We start from the raw sequence: 12,542 nt of genomic DNA on the forward strand, positions 1-12,542 counted from the left end.
AGATGGTTGATTTCGAGACCTCAAGTTCTAAATCTGAGGTCTCGAAATCAAATTCATGGAAAATTACTTCTTTCTCGAAAACTGGCACTTCAGAGGGAGCCAATTCTCACAATGTTTTATATTATCAACCTCTCCCCATTACTCGTCACCGAGAAAGGTTTTATGCTTAAAATTATTTTGAGTAATTACCAATAGTGTTCACTGCCTTTAACCTGTGTACACCAGCATAAGGTGGATATGTCTACTTAGAAATTGTCACTCGCAATTTTGTTTTACTACAGCCATAAAAATTGAAAGATGAATGATTATCCACTCATTGCCCAATTTCATGGAAAAGACTTCTAGTTGCTTGATGCACCCAGGCATGATATTCGGACTATTTTATTCTGATTTCCGATTTATTTATGTTTTATTTTATTTTTTTCTCATGGGAAAAATTCAGCTTTGATTAAAAAACCCTAAATAATCCGTTGAACCCTACCTACACCTTTATGAACACGTAGATCAGCCTAGGCATGTGCTTGAAAATATCCTCTTAATTTTCCCCAAGGACCAAATATCAAGCCTGAGGCTCCATTAGTGCAGAGTTCTGTTGTGTAGCCCCATGAAGTTATGTGTACACTGCAAAAATGGGACATTGAAAGTGACACCATTGGTGTTTTTACACTAGACACACCCAAGAGAGGATCCAAATTAACATCGTAGGGTTTAAAAATAACACCAGGCAATCTCGGTGGTCTAGTTGGTATGACACTGCTCTAAGAGTTGCAAAGGTCGTGGGTTCGAATCCCACCCGAGTAATATGCCTGTGATTTTGTTCACAGAACTCGGGTAAGTGCGAGTATACAGTGCTGGTACACATCAGTGTATATGGGTAAAAACCAAAATGAATACCAATGTTATTGTTCTGGCAAAAATTAGTGTTATATAAACATCTATGATGTAACATTTGAATCTTCTTTGTAGCTATATCTGACAACACCCACGGTGTCCATTTTAACACCCCAGGTTTTTTTTGTCAGTGAAGCGACTACTGATTGTGGTGGTGTTAGAATTTTAAAACAAGATGTTGGTAAGCGTTTCAAAGTACACAATTCTTCTGAAAATCAGAAGACTACAATAAAATGCATCCTCACACCATCTTTTATAGGACACTTCAAACAATAGTATGGCCTTTTTCGTAACCACGGCTTCGGTTTTGGCTTCGGCTTCAGGCTTCGCCTCGTCGTCTAAAACCCTCGGCACGTACGCAATTGTCAAAACCGCGAGGCCAAGCTAACCTGAGCCGAATCAAAAGCCAAATCCAGTCGTTTCGAAAAGGGCCTATGTCATCTTTATTTTAAGATAGGAAATACCCTTTACCTCATTAGGAACCAATTACAAAATGTACATACGTTTGATGCGATTATACCAGTTTACAATTTTGGAAATTTTAAAACAAGGTCAGTTTTAGTCACAATCTATCCGTTTTCTTAATGAACTGAAAGTAACGTTTATATTGTACTTTCCACTGTTCCAGAATGATCAGATTTCAGGGGATTTGAGCTTTTAAAAAAAACATCAAGTTTTCAACAGTATATTCAAATCGATTTAGAGTGGAACTAGATGGTAACACTCTTGAGTCCACCATGAGAGTTCTCAGTTTGACCACAGTACTTTGTGACTAGCAGATTAGTAATAGGGAAACAAACTCAGGTCTCTTTAATGTTTTATATAGTGTATAGTTTAAATTATTATAAAAATGTAATGTACGATTTTGGGTCCGAGAAACAAGCGTTATTGTTATTTGTTTTATTTCTGTTAGTCAATAGACCTTAGTACTGATTGTGTAACAGTCTGTTTGGCACTTTGCAGTATACGGGAAAACGTTGTTTCTCTGCACAGGGTCCAATTTACATAGACCCGCTTAAGCACAAATGAGTAGCTAAGCACAACAAAATTATGAATACCAGAATAAGGTTACCAGCCAGAGTACAATTTCACATGTACAATTTGTGACCGGTATCCCGCTCATTTCTGCTTAGCAACAATATTGTTCAGCAATATTTTCTGCTTTAAAGCAGCTCTATAAAATTGGGCCCAGCTGTCAGAAATGCAGTACTCGGTTATTACACGTCAAGGCAGGAAACAACTGTGATGTCATCGGTACAAAGGGTATATTGTGGTTTCGCGTTAATGATAGTGGTCTCAATAGGCTACGCTTAGTAAGGATGTGGTTACCCAATCTTACTTAATATTAGAATTTATATGAATAACTTTGACAGTTATTTCAATAATTTGATGTCCGGAAGACTTTTGAAAATGAATAAATAGTGCGTTCTGTTTTCCCTTAAGAAAGTTAAAACACAATGCTCCCTGTGCTCTTTTTTTTTCTTGTTAAATTTTCGTTTGAGGTTTGGCGCCTTTTTGTTTTAATTGACTGTAATGAAATCGTTAACGGCTGGATCCCTTTAACTCAAACGAAACGAAATGAACATAATTGTGATTTGTTGATAGTGTTTAAATAGAACCTCCTACTTGTTAATGGGTGGATGGGGGTGGTAGCAGACTTTGGTGTACATACTGAACATACATATAGTAACATCTGTTAATTGTTATGTGGGGCAGATTAAGGTCGGTTTGGCAGTGTTTTGTTGGATTGGCGTTTTATACTCTTTTTGATAAACTTTGACCTCCGTACAGGACAGTTACAAATCTCTACATCTTGTCTTTTTCATAATGGTGACCGGTTGAACACAACTTGCATTGCTCGTGTTGGTGTTGACCGAGGTACCATGTCACATTTTCTTTTTCTACGTAGATGATTTGATAGTATAAATCAACTTTTAAAAGTTGATTGAATAATTATACAATTCGTTGATTACAAAAAGATATTTTTTGTTTGAGATATTTTTTGTTTGTTCGTGTGTAGTATTCTTTCCATATTTCTGTTGTGTGAAAAAAAGAAACTATTATTGTAAGTTATATGAAGAGAAATGACAAATTGTGTTCAGTTTTCTTTTCTTGAATAAATACATTCTGCTTGGTTAACAATGACTATGTTGACACTTTGACTTTATTTTATACCATCATCGTTTTTATTTTATACCATCATCATCGGTAGTATACCCTGTATAGACTCGCGGTTACGTTTATGGACCGTCGCGATAAAATAAAAAATGAAATTTTGTCTTCCCTGTGTAAAGTAGAATACATTAAAAACAAGAGAGGCATAGCAACAATAGACAAGAAAAAAACGTATTGTGTACTGACTAAATATTGTACGCAGTTATATTGTTGCAAAACCTGTTTAAGGTTTGGGCATGGTTCCCGTTTAAGTCTCAGCCGGATTATGAGATGTTCATGCAACTGGTTTGCGAGCCTTGATGACGTTTGCCTGGTTGGGTAGTTGGACAAGTCCGACTTGAGATTTGTCCTCCCATCTTGACAGCATCCAGTGCCACAGGTCGTCGAGGAAGGCATCCTGGTGAATATCCGGGATCTGTGCAGTTAGTCCGAACACAGTCTTGGAAAACACTTCAGTGAAGAAAACAAACAAGGCAACCAAAACAGAATCAAGTCATTACGTATATTCAATCACATTTAGATGATTAGGTTAATTATGAATAGTATGGAAAGGCGTATAGATTTAGAGAAGACTTACTTTGTGAAAGCGTAAGTGCTGCATAGCATTTTCTAAAGCATGTGTAACCAAAACTAAACCGTTGAAATAATTGTGTGATGATGCAAACCGAAATACTTACATTTGATGACGCTTTCTGGTGCCGGATCAGATACTTGAAGATCAGAACAAACATTCGTCCAACCACATTGATGGAATACATCCTTAGTTTCTTCAACTGATCGGTTCCAAGGATGCATTAAGTAAACACACTCCTGAAGTCAATGAACAAAATTAAACTATTAATCAACAATGAACAAAATGGAATAAATAATTCTCCTCAATCGGTGATTTTGGGGGGGTTTTCAGTCGACATTTCTTCGTTGTGGTTTTGGAATAAACAACAATGCCAGTCATGGCAGTGCCAAAATGTGCAGAGGAATGGTTGAAAGTGGTCGGTCAACTCGTTTGAAAATGGAGAGTAACGGAGGATGAATGTATAATTAACTTCAGTATTTTTGATAAAAAAATAAAAATCCAAGCTGATTTTGACACCAAGCTTTAAAGATAATAATTATGATGCCTGAATACTCCTGTGCACTTTCACTCGCATTGCATATTGCACAATAACACACAAGGAATAATGGGTACCAAAATGGCAATCAAGATCAGTGGGTTACATAATTTCCAACTGCGTTTGCCCCCACCCCCACACTATTAATTCAATTTGCTATACCTTTAAGTAATCTTTCCACGTGGGGTGACTTTGTAAGAACTGCATGCCCTCTTTCAAAACCACATCTCGATTGACGCTAATAAAGAGAGCTTCCCCTCCCGGTTTTAGACACGTCAAAATGCCTCTCAGTGCCTTAAGTTGGTCAGGAATCCACATAAGTGCCAAGAAGCTGACGACTTTGTCGAATGTTTCCCGCCATTCGGGATTGTCTCCAACTGTTTGTGCGTCCCACACAGCGTAGTTTATATTAGTTGCTGAGTTGTTGGTACGAGCATTAGCAATCATTTCTTCCGAAAGGTCGATACCTTTTCAAAAGTTAATCACAAAGGAGAAAAATTAAGAAATTTAAGTATCATTACAGCACTTTAATAACCACTTTGTAGGTCAGTAAACCATCTGTAGGCCCGGTTACACGTTAGGACACGTGTACCGCTATGTTCCCCCATGTTTAGCTTTTATTTATTTATTTATTTATTTCCTTTTATTGTTTATCCTTACCTTATCTGTTATTTTTACTTATTTATTTTTTGTTCTTATTAGATATTTATTATTTACTTTTGGTTGTATAATTAATCTGCTTTTAATAATGCTTTTTGTATAATATATTATGTTTAATCTATATTGTGTACCCCCCAGATGTGGGGCAACATCTACGGATCATAGTATGTATTTGCTTTTGTTGTCCCTTGCCCATCTCGGGGTATATTGTCTTGTATTTTGTTTTGTACTGTTATGGCAAATAAAATAAAATAATAATAATAATAATAATAATAATGTATTTTCCCTAACTGGCCATTCCCCATAAATAGTGCCAATGAGCTGGACTCCCTCCGCTTCTTGGCCACCCAAGTACCTTAAGTGAAAATATGGGAGATAGGGGTGTCTAAATATTATAGAATCCCTACCTGTTACTCTTTTGACTTGTTTGGCTATGTATTTAGTCACATTACCGGTTCCACAACCCACGTCCAGTACCTCATCGCTGGGCTGGAATGCTAGCTTACTAATATTCCTCATTGTTAAGCCATGCTGGATAAAATGGCCGTCTTCTTTGTTATAGTCGCTGGTGGCTGAAAAATTCATGATGATATTTCAACTCCTCCTTCACTCTGAGGGAATCAGAATCAAGTCAAGAATGTTATTTCGTAATCGGAAAAGTTTCCGTATAGCGCCACCACTTTTTCATTCGATATGAAATAATATAGTATAGTTTACCTCAATGAGATATCCCTTTTTGTAAAAAAAATAGTGAAAAGGTGGTGGCGCCATACGGAAAGTTATCCATAACCTATTCCATAAAGAATGCATGTTGTCAATATTCTGAGGTAAACATCATGTACTGTATACAGATTACATGCACAATGTTACCGTTTCTGTCAAATTTCTCTGAAAAACGCAACGTTTAAAAAAGTGTACCTAAGCCTATACTTAAAGTATATCGATTTAAACCCCTACACGCTTACCTGTTGCGTTTAATTTCAAACTAAAGTCTAGCTTAATTTATGTAGCACACTAAACTCGCCCAGATCTGTAATTTCAGCTTGTACACTGTAGAGTCTGAACTCATGAAGTTTGCCTTGTTGCATTAATAATGATTGTTATAACAGGCCTATACAAGAATGCTGATAACACTTGACCTAATATTGAAGGACGTATAATGAAACCGTGCAATTTTGTGTTATTCACAGTTTTCGCTCCAACACTTTCCACGACGTGCCCATTTAAAATAACAATACTTAACTGGTATCCTCCCCCTCAAGTCGGCGGCGCTCCCTTTCCCTTTATAACGTAGTCTTGGTATCGATACGCAGCTCAGCGTGTTCCGGGTTCTATTTCTATGGCGGTCACACACACAACTAACGTTCCGATTAAAGGCAGTGGACACTATTGGTAATTACTCAAAATAATTATCAGCATAAAACCTCACTTGGTAACGAGTAATGGGGAGAGGTTGATGGTATAAAACATTGTGAGAAACGGCTCCCTCTAAAGTAACGTAGTTTTCGAGAAAGAAGTAATTTTCCACGAATTTGATTTCGAGACCTCAAGTTTAGTACTTGAGGTCTCGAAATAAACCATCTAAACGCACACAACTTCGTGTGACAAGGGTTTTTTTCTGTCATTATTATCTTGCAACTTCGACGACCAATTGAGCTCAAATTTTCACAGGTTTGTTATTTCATGCATATGTTGAGATACACCAAGTGAGAAGACTGGTCTTTGACAATTACCAATAGTGTCCACTGTCTTTAAATGCACGGCAAACTGTACACGCTTGTATGATCGAACCACCCAACGCCAGACCAGATTCGTGAGCTATAAATGACATGCGTGAAGTCCACATACTTCCAATCATGGAGCCTTATACATAGCTCCATGTTCCAATGGAGAGATGGGTAATACAGACAGGCTATTTCCCCAGTCTTAGTGAACATATTCATTGAAAATTTTGAACAGAAATTTTGAACAGAGAGCACTAATCCATGTAATGTTCGTGTAGAATTTGACTGCGTATAGTGACCCGCTCTGACGGAATGAGGAATGTCTAGTAAAGTTTCATTTCGTGTAATTTGACACCGAACATAATCATAACAAACAATTAATGAAAATTATTGAATTTTTTAATTTTTTATTACTACACTTTTAGGTTGCCTAAATCTTGATTAAACTTACTATGGTCTTACCTTTTCGTCAAAAGATTACTAAAGATGTAAAAACAGACGATTTCTGAGCCATGTTCTTGACGTAATTATCCAAAAATGTTCCAAATCCCACGGGACAGACAGCGAACATTCGTTGAAAACACCAAATTTGGCGAGCGTCGCAAAACTTTTCACACAACTTGCATAGCGCCACCAAGAGTACCATTGGAAAGCCAAAGATTAGAGGTGTCTAAATATAGCCACCAAAAACATGTGTCAACACTGAAAGGGGTTCAAAGGTCACCAAAGGCAAACCCTGTTTTATCAGCGATGACATCTCTCATTCATAAATCCGCGTCGCGAGATTTAGTATGGCTCACAGACCGAGGCGTTGTTTATCCATGCAGCGTGAGAGTCCGATCACCCGACCCGGTCTTGTTGCCATAGCTAGTTGCAGTGCTGGTAATACGACAATGTACACACGAACACTGCGCGGGTACCATGCACAAACTTTGCTACACGTACGACGTATGGAACAGTGGAATGTTTATCGAACGTTGGGAAAACAGTGTCTAATTTCCATCATTGTTTTGTGGTTTTTCAAGGTTGAATTGTTCCAAACCAAAATAATTCTGAATGTTAAAGGAATAATCTTTCAGTTAAACTTCATGCTGGGTAAGAAATTTCGCTAAAATCATGAGAAACATGCACGGGGAAATTGCGAATGTTCCCTGGTCTTCAAGCCGAGTATACCCGTGGGGGTTGATGCTATGCGCTGAGTGACAGCTGTCTTTACTATGTTTTGACTTGACGGAACAAAACTCGCATTTCAAGTTGGAAATATCAACGCAAATTGCTCTAAAATTTCAGGTAAACATTGTCAAACTTATTGGTGAAATTGTCTACACATTATAATCTTACTTCTCGTTGAGTTGTTTGTTCATTTTGGTAATTTTGTTTGCCTGACTACGGGGGGTTAAAAATTGATGTTTTCATTATCGTAAACAAAAATATTAATATTATTTTAATGAGTGTGTGAGACGTCGCGTTTTTTCAAATTAATTTTTATGGAGTTTGTGTTTTCCAAAACGGGTCGTAAAATTAAGCGTCAAGGGCGTCGAAAATTCCACATTGTTTCAGACAGGAAGGTCGTATGATCTTGATTTTTATTTCATTTAAAATATTAAGATTGGAATGCTAGCTTACTAATATTCCTCATTGTTAAGCCATGCTGGATAAAATGGCCGTCTTCTTTGTTATAGTCGCTGGTGGCTGAAAAATTCATGATGATATTTCAACTCCTCCTTCACTCTGAGGGAATCAGAATCAAGTCAAGAATGTTATTTCGTAATCGGAAAAGTTTCCGTATAGCGCCACCACTTTTTCATTCGATATGAAATAATATAGTATAGTTTACCTCAATGAGATATCCCTTTTTGTAAAAAAAATAGTGAAAAGGTGGTGGCGCCATACGGAAAGTTATCCATAACCTATTCCATAAAGAATGCATGTTGTCAATATTCTGAGGTAAACATCATGTACTGTATACAGATTACATGCACAATGTTACCGTTTCTGTCAAATTTCTCTGAAAAACGCAACGTTTAAAAAAGTGTACCTAAGCCTATACTTAAAGTATATCGATTTAAACCCCTACACGCTTACCTGTTGCGTTTAATTTCAAACTAAAGTCTAGCTTAATTTATGTAGCACACTAAACTCGCCCAGATCTGTAATTTCAGCTTGTACACTGTAGAGTCTGAACTCATGAAGTTTGCCTTGTTGCATTAATAATGATTGTTATAACAGGCCTATACAAGAATGCTGATAACACTTGACCTAATATTGAAGGACGTATAATGAAACCGTGCAATTTTGTGTTATTCACAGTTTTCGCTCCAACACTTTCCACGACGTGCCCATTTAAAATAACAATACTTAACTGGTATCCTCCCCCTCAAGTCGGCGGCGCTCCCTTTCCCTTTATAACGTAGTCTTGGTATCGATACGCAGCTCAGCGTGTTCCGGGTTCTATTTCTATGGCGGTCACACACACAACTAACGTTCCGATTAAAGGCAGTGGACACTATTGGTAATTACTCAAAATAATTATCAGCATAAAACCTCACTTGGTAACGAGTAATGGGGAGAGGTTGATGGTATAAAACATTGTGAGAAACGGCTCCCTCTAAAGTAACGTAGTTTTCGAGAAAGAAGTAATTTTCCACGAATTTGATTTCGAGACCTCAAGTTTAGTACTTGAGGTCTCGAAATAAACCATCTAAACGCACACAACTTCGTGTGACAAGGGTTTTTTTCTGTCATTATTATCTTGCAACTTCGACGACCAATTGAGCTCAAATTTTCACAGGTTTGTTATTTCATGCATATGTTGAGATACACCAAGTGAGAAGACTGGTCTTTGACAATTACCAATAGTGTCCACTGTCTTTAAATGCACGGCAAACTGTACACGCTTGTATGATCGAACCACCCAACGCCAGACCAGATTCGTGAGCTATAAATGACATGCGTGAAGTCCACATACTTCCAATCATGGAGCCTTATACATAGCTCCATGTTCCAATGGAGAGATGGGTAATACAGACAGGCTATTTCCCCAGTCTTAGTGAACATATTCATTGAAAATTTTGAACAGAAATTTTGAACAGAGAGCACTAATCCATGTAATGTTCGTGTAGAATTTGACTGCGTATAGTGACCCGCTCTGACGGAATGAGGAATGTCTAGTAAAGTTTCATTTCGTGTAATTTGACACCGAACATAATCATAACAAACAATTAATGAAAATTATTGAATTTTTTAATTTTTTTATTACTACACTTTTAGGTTGCCTAAATCTTGATTAAACTTACTATGGTCTTACCTTTTCGTCAAAAGATTACTAAAGATGTAAAAACAGACGATTTCTGAGCCATGTTCTTGACGTAATTATCCAAAAATGTTCCAAATCCCACGGGACAGACAGCGAACATTCGTTGAAAACACCAAATTTGGCGAGCGTCGCAAAACTTTTCACACAACTTGCATAGCGCCACCAAGAGTACCATTGGAAAGCCAAAGATTAGAGGTGTCTAAATATAGCCACCAAAAACATGTGTCAACACTGAAAGGGGTTCAAAGGTCACCAAAGGCAAACCCTGTTTTATCAGCGATGACATCTCTCATTCATAAATCCGCGTCGCGAGATTTAGTATGGCTCACAGACCGAGGCGTTGTTTATCCATGCAGCGTGAGAGTCCGATCACCCGACCCGGTCTTGTTGCCATAGCTAGTTGCAGTGCTGGTAATACGACAATGTACACACGAACACTGCGCGGGTACCATGCACAAACTTTGCTACACGTACGACGTATGGAACAGTGGAATGTTTATCGAACGTTGGGAAAACAGTGTCTAATTTCCATCATTGTTTTGTGGTTTTTCAAGGTTGAATTGTTCCAAACCAAAATAATTCTGAATGTTAAAGGAATAATCTTTCAGTTAAACTTCATGCTGGGTAAGAAATTTCGCTAAAATCATGAGAAACATGCACGGGGAAATTGCGAATGTTCCCTGGTCTTCAAGCCGAGTATACCCGTGGGGGTTGATGCTATGCGCTGAGTGACAGCTGTCTTTACTATGTTTTGACTTGACGGAACAAAACTCGCATTTCAAGTTGGAAATATCAACGCAAATTGCTCTAAAATTTCAGGTAAACATTGTCAAACTTATTGGTGAAATTGTCTACACATTATAATCTTACTTCTCGTTGAGTTGTTTGTTCATTTTGGTAATTTTGTTTGCCTGACTACGGGGGGTTAAAAATTGATGTTTTCATTATCGTAAACAAAAATATTAATATTATTTTAATGAGTGTGTGAGACGTCGCGTTTTTTCAAATTAATTTTTATGGAGTTTGTGTTTTCCAAAACGGGTCGTAAAATTAAGCGTCAAGGGCGTCGAAAATTCCACATTGTTTCAGACAGGAAGGTCGTATGATCTTGATTTTTATTTCATTTAAAATATTAAGATTTGCTTGTTTGGAATATTATGAAATATGCAAATGTGAAATTCACTAGACAATCCTCATTTCGTTAGAGCGGGAAGTGAAACCTTTCAACCTCTCAACCTTCAACCTTGCTGTACGCCGCCGAATGCTGGAGTCTGACAGAAAGAGACGAAGCCAGGCTAGATGATTTTGACATGAGATGCCAAAGAAAGATGCTGCGTATTAAATGGAGGACGCAACATACCACAAATAAGCATGTAAGAACAATGACCTAACAGCCCCCCCCCCCCCCCCCCCCCCCACACACAAGCATCATTAAAAAACGCAGATTGCAATGGTTTGGTCACCTCCAACGAATGGGAACAAATCGGATCACTAAACAACTCTACAACTGGTCACCAACCCATGGGATACGCAGACGAGGGCGCCCTAGGACATCATGGAAAAATGTAATTCAGAGGGACCACCAAGACTGGGCACTGGGTGGTCTGTGGAGGAGGCAGAAGTGGCAGCTCAAGATCGGTCTATCTGGAAGCGTCTCACAAGTCAGGCAGCCGGTGCAGAAATGCATGATGCTAACCGATGATGATAAGTGAAATGCATGTAGGTGAAAGGCGAAGGTACACAACGGCTGGAGGCCAGTCTCTGGCGTTGTTCACGGGCCTCGAAGTGTGACGTCACGTTCAGGCTAGCTCGCCAGTAGCCTTTGACGTCACACTTCGAGGCTCGCTTGAACATCTGACGTCACACGTTGCATTATGATTAGCCTCCGTCATGGCCAATGCGTTAACATCAACATAAACAGCAATGGGAGACTTTGGGACGTTAGGTGGCAGCAGACTTACCAGGTAAATTCTCATTGGTTTCGTAGTTCTGCGCGTGCGCACATGACAGAGAACAATGGATTTTACCTGTTAAGTCCGCTGCCACCAAGCGTCTCAAAAGTCTTCCATTGTGTCTAAGTAAAATCTTGTTGTTCATGTACATGATGTAGACTGTCTTGAGGCCGCTGTAAATAGTTATACCATACCATTCAGCTAGCAGACGATTACACGAAACGCTAGGATTAATCCTATCTCAAGTTAGGACGAGTAACTCGTCCTAACTTAAGATGGGATAAATGCGTCCCAACGTCTTCGGATACGGAACTTAACTCGTCCCAAGTCCTAAGATGAATTCTAAGTCCTAAGATGAATTCTAAGTTAGGAAGCGTTTGGTGAAATTGATTTTTGCAAGAGCCTCCTTTCTGGGATTTCGGCTCATCAAGTGCAGAAGATGCAGGTTGTGCAGAACTCTGTTACCCAGTAAACCTTTTATTTTTGTATTTTGTTGTGTTTTTCTCTGAAGCGCTTAGGGACATGTTTATTTACTATGTGTTATGCACTATACAGGAATGGTTATGCCCAAACCTTAAGATCAGGTATTACAAGCGATATTGCGTACAATATTTTAAAACACTACAAAGGGTAAATAGTTTCAATTGAAATGGGCCAGCAGGCAGTTTTAATGTATTTTATCAAACACGAAGATTTGGAGCTTGCATACCATTCT

The 12,542-nt window shown here is 38.3% G+C and overlaps 1 protein-coding gene across 4 annotated transcripts; it reads right to left on the reverse strand.

Moving 5' to 3' along the window:
• Positions 1-2,009: 2,009 nt before the first annotated feature.
• On the reverse strand, positions 2,010-8,996 carry LOC117291564 (demethylmenaquinone methyltransferase-like). Of its 4 annotated transcripts, XM_033773368.1 has the most exons (6): positions 8,923-8,996; positions 8,220-8,290; positions 5,243-5,375; positions 4,338-4,642; positions 3,744-3,876; positions 2,010-3,516 (listed from the first exon to the last, which is right to left on the reverse strand). In XM_033773368.1, exons 2-6 carry the CDS (start codon positions 8,262-8,264, stop codon positions 3,341-3,343), a joined length of 792 nt encoding a protein of 263 aa, XP_033629259.1. In that variant the 5' UTR covers positions 8,265-8,290; positions 8,923-8,996; the 3' UTR covers positions 2,010-3,340. The 4 variants fall into 4 exon arrangements, with proteins under 4 accessions (XP_033629259.1, XP_033629255.1, XP_033629258.1 ...); XM_033773364.1 differs by lacking the exons at positions 8,220-8,290; positions 8,923-8,996 and adding an exon at positions 7,022-7,062 and having other exon boundaries at positions 5,243-5,446; XM_033773367.1 differs by lacking the exons at positions 8,220-8,290; positions 8,923-8,996 and adding an exon at positions 6,079-6,150 and having other exon boundaries at positions 5,243-5,446.
• Positions 8,997-12,542: the final 3,546 nt, after the last annotated feature.

This window comes from Asterias rubens, chromosome 6 (genome assembly GCF_902459465.1).
Source record: "Asterias rubens chromosome 6, eAstRub1.3, whole genome shotgun sequence".
NCBI classification, from domain to species: domain Eukaryota; kingdom Metazoa; phylum Echinodermata; class Asteroidea; order Forcipulatida; family Asteriidae; genus Asterias; species Asterias rubens.

Coding starts and splice junctions, on each gene's coding strand:
- LOC117291564 (XM_033773368.1), bottom strand. CDS start 8,264: ATGAATTTTTCAGCCACCAGCGACTATAACAAAGAAGACGGCCAT. Junction 4,643..5,242: donor ACAAGTCAAAAGAGTAACAG/GTAGGGATTCTA, acceptor ACTTTTGAAAAG/GTATCGACCTTTCGGAAGAA. Junction 3,517..3,743: donor ACCAGAAAGCGTCATCAAAT/GTAAGTATTTCG, acceptor TCTTCACTGAAG/TGTTTTCCAAGACTGTGTTC.